General features: G+C 38.5%; 2 protein-coding genes and 1 pseudogene across 2 annotated transcripts; 1 reads left to right on the forward strand and 2 right to left on the reverse strand.

Annotated features, from left to right (window-relative positions):
- Nucleotides 1-2,041: 2,041 nt before the first annotated feature.
- Nucleotides 2,042-4,060, reverse strand: LOC126596066 (uncharacterized; annotated as a pseudogene).
- A 2,528-nt stretch (nucleotides 4,061-6,588) lies between these two features.
- LOC126597295 (probable clathrin assembly protein At4g32285) lies at nucleotides 6,589-8,256 on the reverse strand. The gene has a single exon (XM_050264075.1). The coding sequence runs from the start codon at nucleotides 8,174-8,176 to the stop codon at nucleotides 6,671-6,673; it is 1,506 nt and encodes a 501-aa protein (XP_050120032.1). The 5' UTR covers nucleotides 8,177-8,256; the 3' UTR covers nucleotides 6,589-6,670.
- A 2,909-nt stretch (nucleotides 8,257-11,165) lies between these two features.
- LOC126596989 (protein POLLEN DEFECTIVE IN GUIDANCE 1-like) lies at nucleotides 11,166-15,466 on the forward strand. Its single transcript, XM_050263723.1, has 11 exons — nucleotides 11,166-11,945; nucleotides 12,022-12,173; nucleotides 12,267-12,370; nucleotides 12,589-12,677; nucleotides 12,830-12,903; nucleotides 13,141-13,291; nucleotides 13,378-13,545; nucleotides 14,095-14,192; nucleotides 14,299-14,421; nucleotides 14,544-14,612; nucleotides 14,864-15,466. The coding sequence occupies exons 1-11, from the start codon at nucleotides 11,339-11,341 to the stop codon at nucleotides 15,068-15,070; spliced, it is 1,842 nt and encodes a 613-aa protein (XP_050119680.1). The 5' UTR covers nucleotides 11,166-11,338; the 3' UTR covers nucleotides 15,071-15,466.
- The last annotated feature ends 1,253 nt before the right edge of the window (nucleotides 15,467-16,719 follow it).

The raw sequence follows: 16,719 nt of genomic DNA on the forward strand, positions 1-16,719 counted from the left end.
TATTGGCCTCTTGAGTATGTAGTTATGGTAAGGGGACTCTCTCAAAAGTAGGATTTTTCATGGACTCGCTGCCCTCTAATGTTTTTTGCTCTATGTTTTCAAACATGTTATTCTTATCATCTACTTGTACCATCTTTCTAACAGATATGAGATTCACATACGTTGGCAAGCCTTACATTTATTAGAGAGATGAGACAAATAGATTGTAAGTGTAGCATTACGTATGTTTTATAATGTTGGCACGAGAATTGAAGTTAAATTGTAATGTGACAGAGAGCCAATGGAGAGTCCCACTTTTGAGAGAGTTCCCTTAACATTTCTCTTCAATTGGTACTTGTTTTTTTACGTGTGTATGTTTTATTGAGTTGATTAATTTGAGTGTTTAATAAAGAATAATGTTATTTATACTATATTTACTGACCACATCTCTAATAAAGGTGACTATCATATGATCGGTAAAGTAGGAAAAGTAATTTATACAACCATTAGATATACACATATATAAGTTAGTTTGATTAATGAACCAATCTCTCGATGAATGAATTCAGAGAATTATCTTGAAGGAAAACTTAAATTCGACTTTTAAGGTGGATGGTAACTCGAATGTTACAAATACCAGTAAGGGGATCATGGCTTTACCACTTGGTTTCCGATGGCCAGCAGGGAATTTGGTATAGCAACTCACGTTCGTTTGCGCTGCGCGTTCCCGGCTTTTACATATACTTGGAGTATAAAAGGTAGATTCAATAATCGTGATTGTCATTTGTGACTGGAAATATAGAAAACGATTGCACACACGCATATTAGCTACAGATCAACTCAGAGTTAATGGGTCCGCAAGTTCCCAGGAGCCCGAATTGACTCATCTTTAGAAACTAAACAAAAGAAATTGGAAAAGACAAAAACAACCAAAACACAACCCCTATCTCTTCTTTTAACCAAACTATGTCTCACATGCGCACATTTTTAATGTGGCTGCCTAATCTTAAAGGTTGCGTAAAATTGGTTTAGAAAACGTACTAAAGTTGCTCTCCAAAAGCAATTATGTATGTATAGTATTCAGTTGGTTAATTGTTCACATCAAGCTGCTTCCAATTTTGTACCCTTAATTTTGTTGTTTACAAAAGCGATAAATTTACATTAAATTAATCTAAATTTTAAGACAGACTTAGGCAAAAGAGGGTGCACAATACTCTAGCAACTTGGCTGTCTAAGTATGCAACTGCATGTAGTCTAATAATCTTGTGGATAATGTGTTGGATTTCTACCCCTAAGGTTGCGTAAAATTGGTTTAGAACGTACTAAAGTTGCTCTCCAAAAGCAATTATGTATGTATAGAATTCAGTTGGTTAATTGTTCACATCAAGCTGCTTCCAATTTTGTACTCTTAATTTTGTTGTTTACAAAAGCGATAAATTTATATTAAATTAATCTAAATTATAAGACGGACTTAGGCAAAAGAGGGTGCACAATACTCTAGCAACTTGGCTGTCTAAGTATGCAACTGCATGTAGTCTAATATTCTTGTGGATAATGTGTTGGATTTCTACCCCTGTGTCCCTTTATCTAAATTATTGTAATAGTTTTCAACTTTCTCATCCCCTAATATTAGTAATTTTTTTTTAAAGTCTAAGTATGCAACTTTCAATTTTTTTGGTGGTTACCTTTAAATATTTGAGAAGGGTGACTATCTAGGTTAATTTCCTTACTTATCATTTTGCAGGCTTGGAATTTTTTCTTTTCATTGAAAATTAGAGAAAGGGTGACTATCTGGGTTTTCTTATAAACTTTTTCTGCAATCTTGAATACGGATAAAGTTTAGATTCTCATCAAACCACGCCGTTGAACAATAGCTACAAAATAGAAGACTTTCTAGAGCAAAACGACCGTCTTAAATTTTTTTTATTTTTTTATTTTTTTAAGAGACGGATTATGACACGCCTCGATCCCGATATTCCTCAAATACCAAGATAGGCACGTGCTGGCCGACACCCAAGGGTGACGAAAGCCATTAATTGAATGCAAATGCTGAGAATAAGGAATAGATAAGGTTTATAAATATAAAAGAATAAAGAATATGCATTTAAGGAACGTGTTCAGAGCACACATCTAATTCGAGAATATTAGAAGAATTAACATAAACAAATTGAATGAACACAGAACGGGGTCCTACACCTAGAGGACTCGAAGATACCGATGCGGAAGTGTCTGGATGCCGGGATTGTACGCCTCGATTCTAAGTCCTGAAGGGGGCGCAAAACAAACATGAGTGGACCAAGTTGATATATATATATAATAAAACAGTTATCAACGTACTAACCCCCATGTTTTATGAAAACACATATATAATGTTAAACATAGGTTTTCCGAAACCTAGCATGTCGTGCAATGTCTCAAATCATAACTCATATATAATAATCACTAGTGAATTGTCCGATAACCTGCAGGCCCCATGCCAGCTCCCCGTCTCTGAGCAGACAGTCAGAGGAATATACACTACAGGCCCTATGCCGGCTCCCCGTCCCTGTGCTAAATAGCCAGAGGAAACACACTCCAGGCCCTATGCCAACACCAAACCGTCGCCCGGGACGGACCGGAATCTATCCCTACGTCCCGTAGCGGAAAAGACCACTAGGTAAGTACGAAACCATTGAACATATATATACTGAAAAACAACTTCGTAGTATAAAGTCATTCATCATCTATACTACAAAGAGGTGTTCTAAACATGTTCTAAATATCATATCGTCATCCATGGGATATTCTATAAGAACATGGGTTATAGGAAAAATAGTAATAATTCAATCTAGCCTCAGTAAGCATACTATCTCATAAAGTATTTCATAAAACATAAGTATTAAATCATGATTTTCATGTATGCATTTCTATTGTTAAAACATGCTTTTGAAGGGGTCCACTCACAAATACTTAGCCGCCGAAGAGCCACGCAAACTAGCAATCACGGAAACGTCACAAATATTGCCCCTAAACACATAAAGGGTACAATTAATAAAACTATATAATAGCAATTGAATTTGGGAAAACGGACGTTGGAAACGGATTCGGAACGTCGAATTTAGCCTAGGAGAGGTCTTGGACGAAACCCCAAAAAGTCAACTCAAAAAGTCAACGTTGATCGTTGACCGATCAAAATCAAAGTCAACTCTGACCGTTGACCGTTGACCAAGTCAACAGTCAACTGGTCAGAGGTCAAAGTCAATTGGGCTTTGAATTGGGTTGGGCTGAAAAGGGCCTTAAGGGTTTTGAGGAAAAGGGCTTTCAGCCCCTTAACAGAAAATGGCCCAAAGGGCCCTAAATTCCTAAAACAGAAAATAAAATAAACAAAAACCTTAAAAGGTTTTTGGGTTGGGTCATGGGCCACAGGCCCTAAACATAAACGGCCCGAGGGCCTTTGGGTCCTAAAACAATAACAATTAAATTTAAAAAAATAATTAAAAGGATATGGGTTAGGATTTGGGCTTCCCCACCACACGGGCCTAAGGCCCTCTTGCTACAGGAACCGGCCTGGGAGGCCTGGCCTCACCGGAGCACCACCACCGGAGCTTCACAGCTCCGGCCGACTTCCACACACAACCCTAGACTTCGATCTAGGTACCAAAACGAAGAGCAAGACGAGGGGAGTATTTCTATACCTTCCTTTCGTCGTGGAATGGCCGGAGATGGCTGGAAAAACCCCCGAGGTCGCCGGAGTTGGGTGTGCTTACACCCGGCTTCGATTTCGTCCTATAACCTCCAAAAATCACGAATTAACTCCAATTAAACCTCAATCTCGCAAGAATCAAGGACGAAAAGAGAGAATTAGGGGCTTACCTAACCGGAGATTGAAAAATCTCGCCGGAGCTCCTTTTCCGGTTCTCTGGGGTCGCGGGAACGAGAGGGAGAGAGAGCAGGACGCGGTGATGAAGGGTGATGGGCTTCCTCGCGCGGGGAGATGGGTGCGTGCATGTGTGCGCGGTGCAGAGAAGAGGGAGAGAAGTGAGAGATGAGAGAGCCGAGAGGGAGAGACAGGAAGAAAGAAAAGAAAAACAGAAAAGAAGAAGAAAGAAGGGAGTTCACGGGGGGGGGGGGGGGAACAGAGAGAGAAGAAGGAGAAATTGTTTGGGGTGCTGCCACGTGGCAGATTTAGAAAGAAAGGGATCCATTTTTAGATTGGGTAGATAAAATGGGACAAAATTGATATAATTAAAATGTTTTGGGGTAATTACATACATATATTTTTATAATTAGGGGGCGGGTGTTACAGATTAGGCTATATCTCCTTAATTTCTCTTCTAGACACTTAAATGGCCCATTATTTTATAAAACATGGATAATGGAGACCAATTTTTTAAATTAAATGATATGATTGTTGATGATTGAATTATTACTTAAGTGTTGACTAACATGGTTATTTCCTATTAGTGACATCATTTAGTTTAAAATTTTAGTCTCCCTAGTATTATCTATTAAACATAGATGAATCTCCCAGTGGGAAACCGAAGTAAGGTCTAGATTTTGTTGTTGGTTCAAAATATATTATGATTGATCATTGCTTTTGTGTTTTGTGTTGAAATGAGAGAATTAGGGTTTTTGTTTCAAGAGTACACCGTATGTATATAGTCATACATCGTACGTATATGTAGTCGTACATTGTATATGTATGTATAGTCATGTTTTTCTTTCTTTCTTGGGAATAAAACACAATAACGACTAGATCAAAGCACAATTTTTCTTGGATCCTCTCCTGAGCTTAGGAGATTGAGCCTCATAAGTAAAGCACACGGGCCATTGGATTTTGATCAGAAGTACGTGCAAGTCTCAGCCTCCTAAGATCAAGAGAGGATCCAAATCCATGTAATTGGGACCAAAAACCTCCCAAAAACACACTTAGTATGAAACACACCTGGGCATGCATAACAATGACAACTTTATTATTCCTGCCCTCCAACTCGTTCCCGAGCCATTTTCTGCACCTCAACAATCTTCAATAAAACTTATTAGTGTCGGCCGGATTATAAGCTTAGCTAGGTTGCAAGCTTTCAGTTTAGCCCATTTGAAAATTATCAAAATTTGTTTGAACACTTACTTGAATATCGAGATGGATCGTCTTATTTATTTTGAGATATTGGAGCAAACTGAATGTTAGCATAATAATAGGTGCCTTAAAAAACAAAACATAGGGTAAAAAAAATGGGATGGTTAGGAATCCATTTCCTGGTTAGGAAGTCCTTAACATATCAAACGGGTTGCATTCTAACATAGTAGTGGTGGATCTAAGTTTTCACCAAGTAAACTCTCTATTAGGACAAGTATGTGCAAGTTTAATTCACCATGCATGCCCTAGGATGAGCTTTGGTGGAAGTTCTTATATTTTAGTAACTCATCGTATTTGTTTACTAGGGTCCAACATATAACATATCAAAATTGAAGAAAATCATGGAGTGAGATGTAAATGACGGTCTTGAATTTTCGATGTTTCCATATGGTTCTACAATGAAATCTTGTTCTTATGCAATCAGCTCCTACGCGACAAAACTCTCCAATGCTATATTGCCTCGTCCAAGTTCACTGCAATAGATTGTCTGTTAAATATCTTCAAAACCCAATCATCACTACCAATATGCTGTCTAACAAAATCATAAAAACAGTACCCTTGTTCTGATACAAAAGGCCATCTAATGAAATGGATAAAAATTGAAATTCCCATTTACAAGATTCTTCGTTTTCTTGTGTTCAATAATCATAAGCCAAGTAAATATTTATTTGAAATAGTTGGGCAGTGGTAGTATTATTTATTTGTAGTTTGTATGAAACCTTATGAAAGTGGGCAAATTTCTTTGGAGCTGTAGAGAACAATAACCACCATTTGAGAGAGGTATTTGGGCTTTGAGATTGAATACTTGATTTTCCATAATTAGCTCTACGCTTTTTTGTCAGAAACAAAATCGGACGACAATGAAGACGAAGACGGAGTGGTCATGGCATTTCAAATGCATTGGGAATGAGTGGTTTCGGCAATGAAAGCAGGGTAATATTTAGTTGAATTTTAGTGACTTTTGTAAAAAATTTAAAAGCTACGAGTTTCTCAGACTCAATGTTTCTCTTTTACCTACTAGCTAGGAATAAATGGTAGGAATTACATTGGATACCATAAGCGGACAACGTGAAATCCGTTTGGGAATATCAGCATGGTCGCTTACATCTTGTTTGCCACCTTCGGGAAGCTTCAAAGAAAGAGCAAGTGCAAGATTCAAGATCGTTGCCTGATCGGTGCGGGCGTTAGACTAATTCATCTTCGACATCCTCACTTCTCTTCTCTCTCGAGATAAATGTATTCGTAGACAAAAGGATAGACAAGTATTGAGCATGGTTTGCAATATTTTGTATTCTACTAAAGGTGTCCAACCACCGTATATATTAGAAGCAGGAAGTCCATACTTGATTCGAACATCCCAAAGAATTTTCCAATGGATTATAATTAGGAAGTAAAACCATTATAAGGTACAAGCGTGCTAAATCACACCAAAAAAATGAGGGCCAATATAAAAAAATCAAATAAATATTCAATGTACGTAATTCCTACAGATTTCTTTTTCTTTTTCTAAGTTGAAGCCTTGAAAGTTGAAGGGCTAATTTATTCCATATTTCACGTGGTGAGGTTTTTATACAGCTAAATTTGAGCACACCAAACGTTATAGTCCCCATGGTAATTTGGCCTGATGACTGGCTGATGGAATGGATTTAGAGCATTGGGGTTGTATATTTGCATCTGCCATGAAATGTTTTGTTGAGTTTGAGCAGCTGGAGACTTGTTAATGGAAGCTTCAAGCAGGCTCTCCCAGCTCTCGTTGTCGATATCATCTTCGAAATCAATCAACGGCTTTTCTTCGTCAAACTGAATTAACGGCTTCTCCTTGTCGAAAACTTCTATTTCGAACTGAATCAACGGCTTCTCCTCGTCCAACTGAATTAACAGCTTCTCCTTGTCGTAACTTTCTCTCTCGAACCGAATCAACGGCTTCTCCCATTTTGTACTAACAAGGATATGATCCTTTTGTGACAGAAATACTCTGTCACCAATATCGTCCTCTGTCAAAGTGGTGGAACTTGAAAACTCCACAAAAGATGACGGCACTGATGCCGAAGAAGTTGGCGAAGTTGGTGTCGATGAGGACTCCGTCAACTGCCACATACCATTGAGGAATTTCTCGAGAGCATGAATTTGTATGTGTGGGATTTGATCAATAAAGGGATACTCGTACCCTCCGTAGAATCCCATGGCTTTACACCACTCGTAGAATTCAGAGAGTTGGTTTGCTTGGACGGCTGCCTTTTTGTAAATGCCGAAAGCCGAGATGCAACTACTGTATGGTATTTGTAACAAACTGTCCAGAACCGTGACGATTTCACGGCGGAAGATTGTGTAGCACATGAAGCTTTCTCTTATGATGTGTTTCATAGCGAGTTGGACGAGGAAGGCTTTGGCTGCTGGTCCTGTGGGACGGCAGTCCATGACAAGGTCAATGAGGGTTTGCAGGTGCGGCAACACTTCAAGCATTCGGCCTACTTCCATCATTCTATTCGATAAGCTCTCGAGTTGCGGCTCTTCTTCTTCTCCTTCTTCTTTGTACTCTTCGTCTTGTTCGCGATATTGATATTCTTCGTATTGTTGTTGATCTTGCTGGTCATACGCTGGCTTGCTATCCAACCAAAAGCAATGAAGTGCTTCGTCGAGGAGGCGAGCGTATGATCTAATAAAGGCTGTGTAATCTTTAGAAGCGGAGGAAGAATCATCGCGGAAATGACACTGATTGAGAGACATCAAACCGTTGGATCGCGTCCAAAGGAGCTCAGAACGGAAGTTGCTGTCTTCAGGCACCGAACGGAGTAGGCGGTGGAGGAGAATTAGACACTTGAGCGCAACCCGCCAGCAGCGAGTCTTGACAAAGCGGCGATTGAAGCTGAGTGAAAAATCTCTCAACGAAGATGGGGAGATGGAGAAGATTTTCAAGAGCTCCTGAACGTACCTTTCGGGCAACGGCAAGTCATCAGGAGCCGTTGCTTTTATAATGATGAGTTCGACATTGCAAAACCCTCCAACCGTGGCAATCTTGGCATAGCTCACGGAGCTGTGCTCTCTTAGAGCACTGAAAACTTGCCGAAGTCGCCGCTGCATATCGAGAGAGGAAAACCAGAGGAGGAGGGTTTTTCGTGTTTGAACTCAAGGAAGAGAAAGAAAGTAGGGCAATATTAATATAGCGGGATGAAGTCGCAGTTTGTTACAGAAGTTGCTTTCCTGGTTCTGTGTATACAATGACGATGTTATCTTTGGTTCGATCGACGCTGAAACTACGAAGTTTATACGGAAATTAATTAAACTTGTTTAGTCAGCTTCTTAAAGGAGGCCAGCTGCTAGCTAATGCCAATCCACAGGCGGCGAATGAATGAGATAACAACAAAATAAGTTTCTTAATTTCATCTTCGTTCGATTAGTTAACCGCGAAAAAATCTTCGAAAGAGAACTCAGACATCATTCACAGTTAGGAACTTGTATTTTTCCGTTCGTCTTAGACCAGTAAGCCAGAGTTAACAATGTTAATTAATGATTAAATATCATATCTGAAGCATGTTTATAGTTAACCCGTTTATTCTCGCATCGATACGATTTATGTCTACAGTTTTTCAAACAAATGTAAAATATCTGATGAAATGTGAGGCCTAGAAGCGCTAAAACAATGTAAGATATGATGGCCGGCTTAACTGGTCATGTACAAATCTTCTTCCTTAAAAATTTAGAGAGTATTTTGTGTTTTGTTTTCCAAGTTGGATACGTATTTCTTTTGAAGGAAACGACCGGATTTGCCGAGGTTCACGAGGAGACGTTGGATTAGCCATCAAGACTCAAGATTACTTGAATTTCGAAGGGATTGAGGACTTAATCGGTTCTACTTTGTGTAGCTTGTTGGATGGAGTTGGTGTTTAATGGCAGGCCTGGCAAACGGGTCGTGTTTGTCATGTTCGTGTCGTTTTCGTATCATACCCGTTACATTAACATGTCATGTTGTGTCAACTTCGGTATCTTTACGGTTCTTAACAGGTGACCCAATAAAGGCCCTGTCTATTAATGGGTCGTGTCTGTAAGAAAATGCGACCCCTATTTAATAGTCTATAACTCGCTGTATACTGTCAAATTTACCATGAGAAAAAGGCAACGCAATAGCTGAGGCAATTGACAAAATGCTTGTGCTTCTGCACAAGGGCAAGACTTTCAAAGTCAGGTCTCCGTAATTCTCTCCGTAATTCAGTTATTCAGTCAATCTGAAGTGTCCTTCACAATTTTGGGCCCAAGAGGGTCGACTGCATGCAAGCTACGCTTTTGATTTAGTACGAATACGAACCATGAAAGCGTAGCCTATCGATCCATTAGACCTTTGGAATTTGAAACTAGAGGTATCAAAAAAGTTACAACAGAGATGGCTTGTGGCAGCTAAGTGTTCATAGCTACGTTGCTTTTCTTAAAAAATGGCAAGGTGGGAAAACTTTTCTCTTTAAAAAAGGGGACAATTTGTTGCAAACGGGGGGAAGTTTTGGGTTGGAGGCAACATTCCTTTACAATAGGTAGCCAAAACAAAAACCCATCGCGCACACAAAACAAATCTTAATGCATCATTGAAGCGGGGTACGAGCCGACAGTACGATGCCAAAGCACAGAGCCTGCTGTCGATTACCACTCATACGCTGTCACATTAGCTAAACTCAGCACTGCCCAACGAAAAACACGTCTCAACTAGTCCAAGAAAGGGATGCGTCTTGAGTGCCAATACGCCGACGACCGGTTATAAGTCGTGTGCTTCAACGCCATTAATTTTCGGGGCTAGTTGATTCGACATGTGAGTTTCGACTTCCATGACCACCATCTCCTAAGGGTACGAGCACGCATACACGAGGTTTTACTAACGGTAACATGGAAATTGCACGAGATTTTCTCTTCCATTAAGCATAAAAAAAGTTGAAGGTAAAGAAAAATGAGCCTGTAATTTTTTTTTTATATCCAACGTTATGACATTGCATCTAGGGCTAATGGGGACAGAAATATGTTTGTCGTACCCAGTGCATAAGACTCCCGCTTTACGCAGGGTCTGGAAGAGGTGAATGTCGGCTAGCCTGACCCCCATTTATGTTGGTAAACAAAAAAAAAAAACAGAACAAATGATCATGAATAAAGATGCAATTTTTCTTCGACATTTCGAGAAACGAATATTGAAAATCAACGTTAAAACATCAAACAGTAAAATATGTTTAAAAAATCGAACCACTTGGTAGACTGAACTTTTACAAAAAAAAAAAAAAAAAAAAAAAAAAAAAAAAAGAGAAAAATTTGATGCTCATATCCCACAGTTTTAAAGTTGTTTTCATGAACAGGGCGAGTAGTAATGGATGTGCAGGACCTACCCACAATAACATATGTGGCTGTGCAGAAGCCCAATACAAAACTAAACTATAGGGACCCAAGTCGACCAGGCAAATGCAAAAAAAAAAAAGCCAACTAGGCAAAAATGTTTTAAATTATACACACGGCGTTATGTGAAAGAGTTAAGTTACATATCAATACGTGTTTTATTTGAGGCACCACTATTTTTGCGTCACCATTTGATGTATGTCACTTCATGTACTTTCAAATAATTGTAAAGCTACCTTTGCTTGATGAACTAATTAACTTGTGATCTTTTAATTTAGGGTAAATACTATGTTATCACTAATTTTTTTAGTAGAGCGATAATAAGCATCATTGTTTTATGTGTATCTTCTCATAAAGCTACCCTTGTTTAATGAACTAATTAACTTGTGATCTTTTAATTTAGGATAAATACTCTATTATCACCAAATTTTATAGTAGCGTAACAAGTAGTCGTTAGAAAAAAGGAATCATTGAAGATTAAACTCACATTAGACTGTAAAAATATTATTGTTTTATGCTATTATGATAAAACGCCACATGCCTCTCTTATCACCATTTAGCTATCATCATTGTCAATTCATTTGTCATTTAAAAAAATAACCTAATAATTAAACAATATTTGTTAAGCGTAGAATGTTTTATGCCGAATAATAATACGATTTAGTACTATTCTTATTCACCGAAAATAAAACATTTATGATCGAATGTAGTAAATATTGTGTCACAAGACGCCAGACGCAATCACATTGTACGAACAGCCAAGAACCAGCGGGGCAGGCAGGTCGCAGAATTTACATGGCAGAGCCCACAGCAGCGCAGCGCTTCCTAATTCCTCATGCCTAAATCCAGACACTGTCTTCTTCTCTCTCTCACTCTCTCATGGCGTTGAGATCCAACGGTCGAAATCTGTCGTTCGAGATTCTGAGCAGAAACAGTTCCCTCGACGACCAACATGATCACGCAATCTTCCACCGATCCAACTCAGATCCCGTTCAATCCGATCAATCTACCAACTCCAAGTTCGCCCGGAGAAAACGCAAGAAGAAGAAGAAGACACCCGCCACCGCCCACGCCTCCATACCCGAAAGCCCCACTGCCATCTACGGCGTTGTTTCCAACTCCTTCGATGTCATTTCCGAAACCACAAACAGAGAAACCGGTGATATTCACGGCAACGGATTGGAATTCAATTACAGCGTCCAGACCGTGCTGTTGCCCGTCACGACGGAGGTCGTCGATCCCGAGTTCCAGGGTTTGCACGGGACCGCCGAGTTGAGGCAGAGGACTGTCATTGGTAGCGGCGGGGGAGTTGTGGAAGAGATGGAAACGGCGTCGTCTCGCATTGAAAGCCAGGCCAAGGAGGAGAGTGCGGCGGAGGGGGGTTTGGCGAGTAAGCAGAGGAGCGAGCTCAGTGGGAACGTGATCCCGAAATTGCAGACCGCTGAGTCATTGGATTGGAAGCGGCTCATGGCCGAAGATCCAAATCGTGGGGGTCCTTTTGCTTCTCTTGTGCAGTTTTTGTTTTCAATGGCTAAAATTTTGAATTTTTCTTCTTCTCTCAGATTTGTTTTCAGTGGACAAGTCGCCAGTGCAATACTTCATGGAAGAGATGTCGAATGGCAATGCGTTGCGGAGCACAACCACCCTTGGCAATGAGAAGGAACGAGAGAGAGTTTACGACACGATATTTCGCTTGCCATGGCGATGTGAATTGGTAATCTTTTAGCTGCAGCTAGGATTTATTGTTCCTTGAGAAAATGTGTATAGAAGTAAAACTGTGTCTTAACTGTGACCATTTTTGCTGCAGCTTATAGATGTTGGCTTTTTTGTGTGTTTTGATTCGTTTCTGTCACTGTTGACTATCATGCCAACAAGAATTTTGATGACTATTTGGAGGACCATACAGTCAAGGTTAGATTTTCTCTTCACTTGCCCCTTCTGGGTTTGTCTCATAATTTCGTGAAGTTTGGTTCTTTCATTCATACCGGCTGAGTCATTCGGGTGCTTTGAAGTTTGTACCAGTGCAGTGTAATTTCTGTTATCATGCTGCTTTTGTTTTTGTGTGAATTTTGTTAAATCGTAATGACTGCGAAGATATTTACAATGTCACCTAACCATACCTGCGGCAGGCAGTTTAAGAGGCCATCTGCAGCAGAGCTGTGTGATTTTGGGTGTTTTACTATAATGGCTTGCGGAGTCACTCTCTTGGAGCAAACAGGTGAGTAAGAAGATGATGGAGTTATTCCTTCATATGGTAATGTCTTATTCAACCAGTTTGTGGATAATTTTATAGCCTGATGACTGGGTCCATTGATTAGAGCAAGAGTTGGATGTAGTGTACTGATTGTACTATTTATTTGCTTCCGTCAGATATCAGCTTAATATACCACATGATCCGTGGTCAAGGAACAATCAAATTATATGTGGTGTACAACGTGTTGGAGGTAATTATGTTATTGATCATATGATTTTAGTTTTGACACTTGTTGCATTTATGTTGTTCAATTTCCTCTTCAGAACATAAATGTAGTTCATCTTTCTGAAAGGCAAAAAGGCTGAGGCGAAACACAATATCACTGTAATATATATATATATATATATATATATATATATATATATGTATATCTTAGAACCATAGTTGTTGTCAGCAGTGTCTAAGTTGCTTTCTTTGTACTTTGCAGATATTTGATAAACTATGCCAAAGTTTTAACCCAGATGTATTGCAAACTCTATTTAACTCAGCAGATGGACTTGCAAGTTGTCCACCAGAAAACATGAGATTCTGGGTTTGGAGATTCATTTGCGACCAAGCTTTAGCTGTGGCTGCTACAAATATCCTTTGGAAAGATCATTTTCTTCAAAGATTTTTTCACTCCACTTTTCCTGCATAACGTACAGAGTTCCTTAACCATATGTACTTATTCATGCATTTATCTTATTAGCTCAGGCGATTACTTTGTCAACCTGCATAGTTGCTCACAATAATGCCTTGTGGGCTTTGCTGGTGTCCAATAATTTTTCTGAGATAAAAAGCAATGTGTTTAAGCGATATAGCAAGGACAACATTCATAGTCTGGTATACTTTGGTGAGTTGTCTTTCTGTTATTTTACGATCTATATGGATGACATTCCTGTTTTCTGTTGCATTTTTGCATTTTCAATAGTTTACGAAAACACAAACTTTTAGTCTTACCCACCCACTGAAAACGTTTTAAGTTGCCTGGCTGAAAATAAAATTACCACCTTCTCTGACATTGCTGTTTTTTGATGCATTCCTTCTAATACACTGATAGTATAGTAAGGCTGTTTAACATTTGCTACACCGTATCCATATTCAACTACCAAAATATAGATCATATTGTGGGTATAAAAAATGCAACATTTTGGTTATATGTAGTCAATTTGTCACAGACCTATTCTATTGCATAGACTAGACAAAATCTGGGAAGCTTTTACCTCAGTTGCTTATGGTTTGTCGCACAGAACAAATAGGTCTGTTGCCGATATTGTGTGATGATTACAGAAAAAAGATGCAGGCATAAATCTTAATGTCATATTTGTTATCTAGTTTCTCTTGGGCTTAATCTTTTCATTTGATCTGAAATTTTGTTTTATTTTTGGTTTCTTGCAACCAGATTCAGTAGAGAGATTCCACATTTCAGCATTCGTCTTATTTGTTTTAGCTCAAAACATTCTTGAGGCTGAAGGTCCCTGGTTCGAAAGTTTCCTTTCTGTAAGTTGACCTTAACATTTGACGAGAAACTGTTCTTTATAAAAGAAAAAGTTTTGTTGCACAGCAAACATTTTGATCACTGTTTTTTGACATCTGTTTACTGCAGAACGCTCTCATAGTATACGTCTGTGAGATGATTATCGATATCGTAAAGCACTCATTCATTGCTAAGTTCAATGACATCAAGCCTATTGCTTACTCGGAGTTTCTTGAAGACCTATGCAAGCAGGTATTCTTTTCTCCAAAGTTGCGGGTGACTTTTTTTCAAATGAGTGTAGGTCAGTTGTTATGGGATGTTAGTATATTTAGATGGTTATATAGAAAGCTGACCCTCTGTTTTCTTCTCGTCAGACTTTAAATATACAATCAGAGGGTTCAAAGAAAAATCTTACGTTCATTCCTCTGGCACCAGCTTGTGTGGTAAGCCACTCGTTATTACCTATCTTGACGTTGATTTTCACAGTTTAAAGTCATCCCCACTTTTTATGGTAAAGACAAGAAAAAATTCATGCGTAGAAAAGTTCGCTTATTGCCCGGCTACAAGAATTAGGGTTCTGATATGAGATTTGAGCTGTGTTGAAAATGGAATGTTCAATTTTGAATGCGAATAATGTTTATCAATATCGATGATTATGAGATAATCCTGAACAGTGTTGTCATCTTTGTTGTAGGTCATCCGAGTGCTTACTCCCGTATATGCTGCTCACCTTCCTTACAGTCCCCTTCCGTGGAAACTATTTTGGACTCTCGTCCTTTTCGCGATGACGTATGTGATGCTGACAAGCCTGAAGGTGTTGATAGGCATGGGCCTCCAGAAACATGCCAGTTGGTACGTCAATAGGTGCAAAAGGAGGAAACACCATCTTCATTATGATTGATCGTAAAGAAGGGAAGTCATTTGCTTTTCACATATCAGTATTATTCTGTCAATTCCGCTCGAGGAACCCCAACGAACAAGTTGAAGATCGGGGTTCCTGTGGAATTCTGCGCATTAGACCTTCCGAGGGCTGCAAACGAAGATGGGGTTCGGCTAGAACATCACGTAGCCTCTGTAGTCTAGTTATGCATGGTTATTACCATCCAATTTTGTTACAAAACGAAGGTTTACCTGCTGCTTTGGGACGGGACTGTGTATAACAAAGGTAATTCGACAAGATTTCCAATTCTCTAATGTAAGAAGATGTCGTGAAACCAACAATAATCTCCGCTATTTCGGAGCACTTCAATTCTTCTGTCAAGCATACTTTTATGGAGCATATCGAATTTTTGACCTATCATAATCGTAATCATTATTTTTGAAGACCTATGGACGAGCCTTACCATCACACTTACATCTTAACCAACCCTTGGAAAGATTATTATGTCCCGACGCCGTACATGGTAGTACCGTAGGAGACTCGAGCGGGTGTGTAAAAAGTGAGGTTGGCTAGGACCAAATTCAAGAGTTACATTTTAAAAAATGAAGGTCGGACGGCTGGCGTGATTCAAATGTCTCGAACCAAATTTTCTTCAATCTTGGGCCCTTGTTAACATTTAGTTTTAGCCGAATATAGAAATTACTAAATATGAGTCTTAACGGTTCATGCAATTTTAATAAATTTAAGAATTTTCATATTTATGATTTGAGGATTGGACAGTTGACGTGATTTTAATAAATTTTCATCTTTATCCGTCCAAATATATTTCTTTTGTTAAGTGCGATATGATAGAGATGAAAAATTATTGGAGTCGGATAACCGTGCCAAACTGAAAATCTATATGAATTTTGTGTATAATACTATAATGTAGGAGTAAATTTTGGAATTCTCTTAAAAGTTTAGTGAGGCTACGAAAGTCAATAACATTTTTTGTTCTTTTGACTTACTCTCTTAAAACATCTGACTAGAAAGAAATATATATTTGACCAAAAAAAGAGGCTTTCCCACTATTACAGTCCTTCATTTTTTGTTATTAGATTAAATAAATTAAACATAAACATATGATAAAAATAAATGTGTGAAAGATAAAAAAAGTGTGTATTTATCATTTTTTTTAAATGTAAAATAATTCAATACATTTAATTTCGTAACAATTTCCATTTGGGTTTTAACCGGATTGAAAGGTTTATCTAGAGACCCGCTTCTTTCCAAAATAAAAAATTGTAACGATTTCCATTTGCGTTAACAAAACATGGCAGTATTTGGCTTTATTAATAGGACAATGCTATCTACCCACTCATTTTTACCTTCCATACATTTTTATTAATTTTTTGTCATTGATATTCTTCAATTTATTCGACTTGACGGCCGAAAATTAAGAGGAATATGTGAGAAGTAAAAATGAAAACTATTCTTATAAAATTAAAACAAAATTAATACTTCATGAAAAAATTAGTAAAAGATAAATAATAATTTAAAACTTGGGTGATTCCAGTTCCTCCCACTTCAAAATTTTAATTTAATTAACTGATTTTATCATACATTGTAGTTGTAGCAAATAAGACTAGAGTCCAAGTCAGAGAAGCAGCAAAAAGCTCAAACAATTATTA

This window comes from Malus sylvestris, chromosome 13 (genome assembly GCF_916048215.2).
Source record: "Malus sylvestris chromosome 13, drMalSylv7.2, whole genome shotgun sequence".
Taxonomy (NCBI): Eukaryota; Viridiplantae; Streptophyta; class Magnoliopsida; order Rosales; family Rosaceae; genus Malus; species Malus sylvestris.

Bases quoted from the DNA above. Each gene is read 5' to 3' on its own strand.
- LOC126596989 (XM_050263723.1), top strand. From the start codon at position 11,339: ATGGCGTTGAGATCCAACGGTCGAAATCTGTCGTTCGAGATTCTGAGC. The intron at 12,174-12,266 runs GTAATCTTTTAG...TTTTTGCTGCAG, and splicing joins TGCCATGGCGATGTGAATTG to CTTATAGATGTTGGCTTTTT. The intron at 14,422-14,543 runs GTATTCTTTTCT...TCTTCTCGTCAG, and splicing joins TTGAAGACCTATGCAAGCAG to ACTTTAAATATACAATCAGA.
- LOC126597295 (XM_050264075.1), bottom strand. From the start codon at position 8,176: ATGCAGCGGCGACTTCGGCAAGTTTTCAGTGCTCTAAGAGAGCACAGC.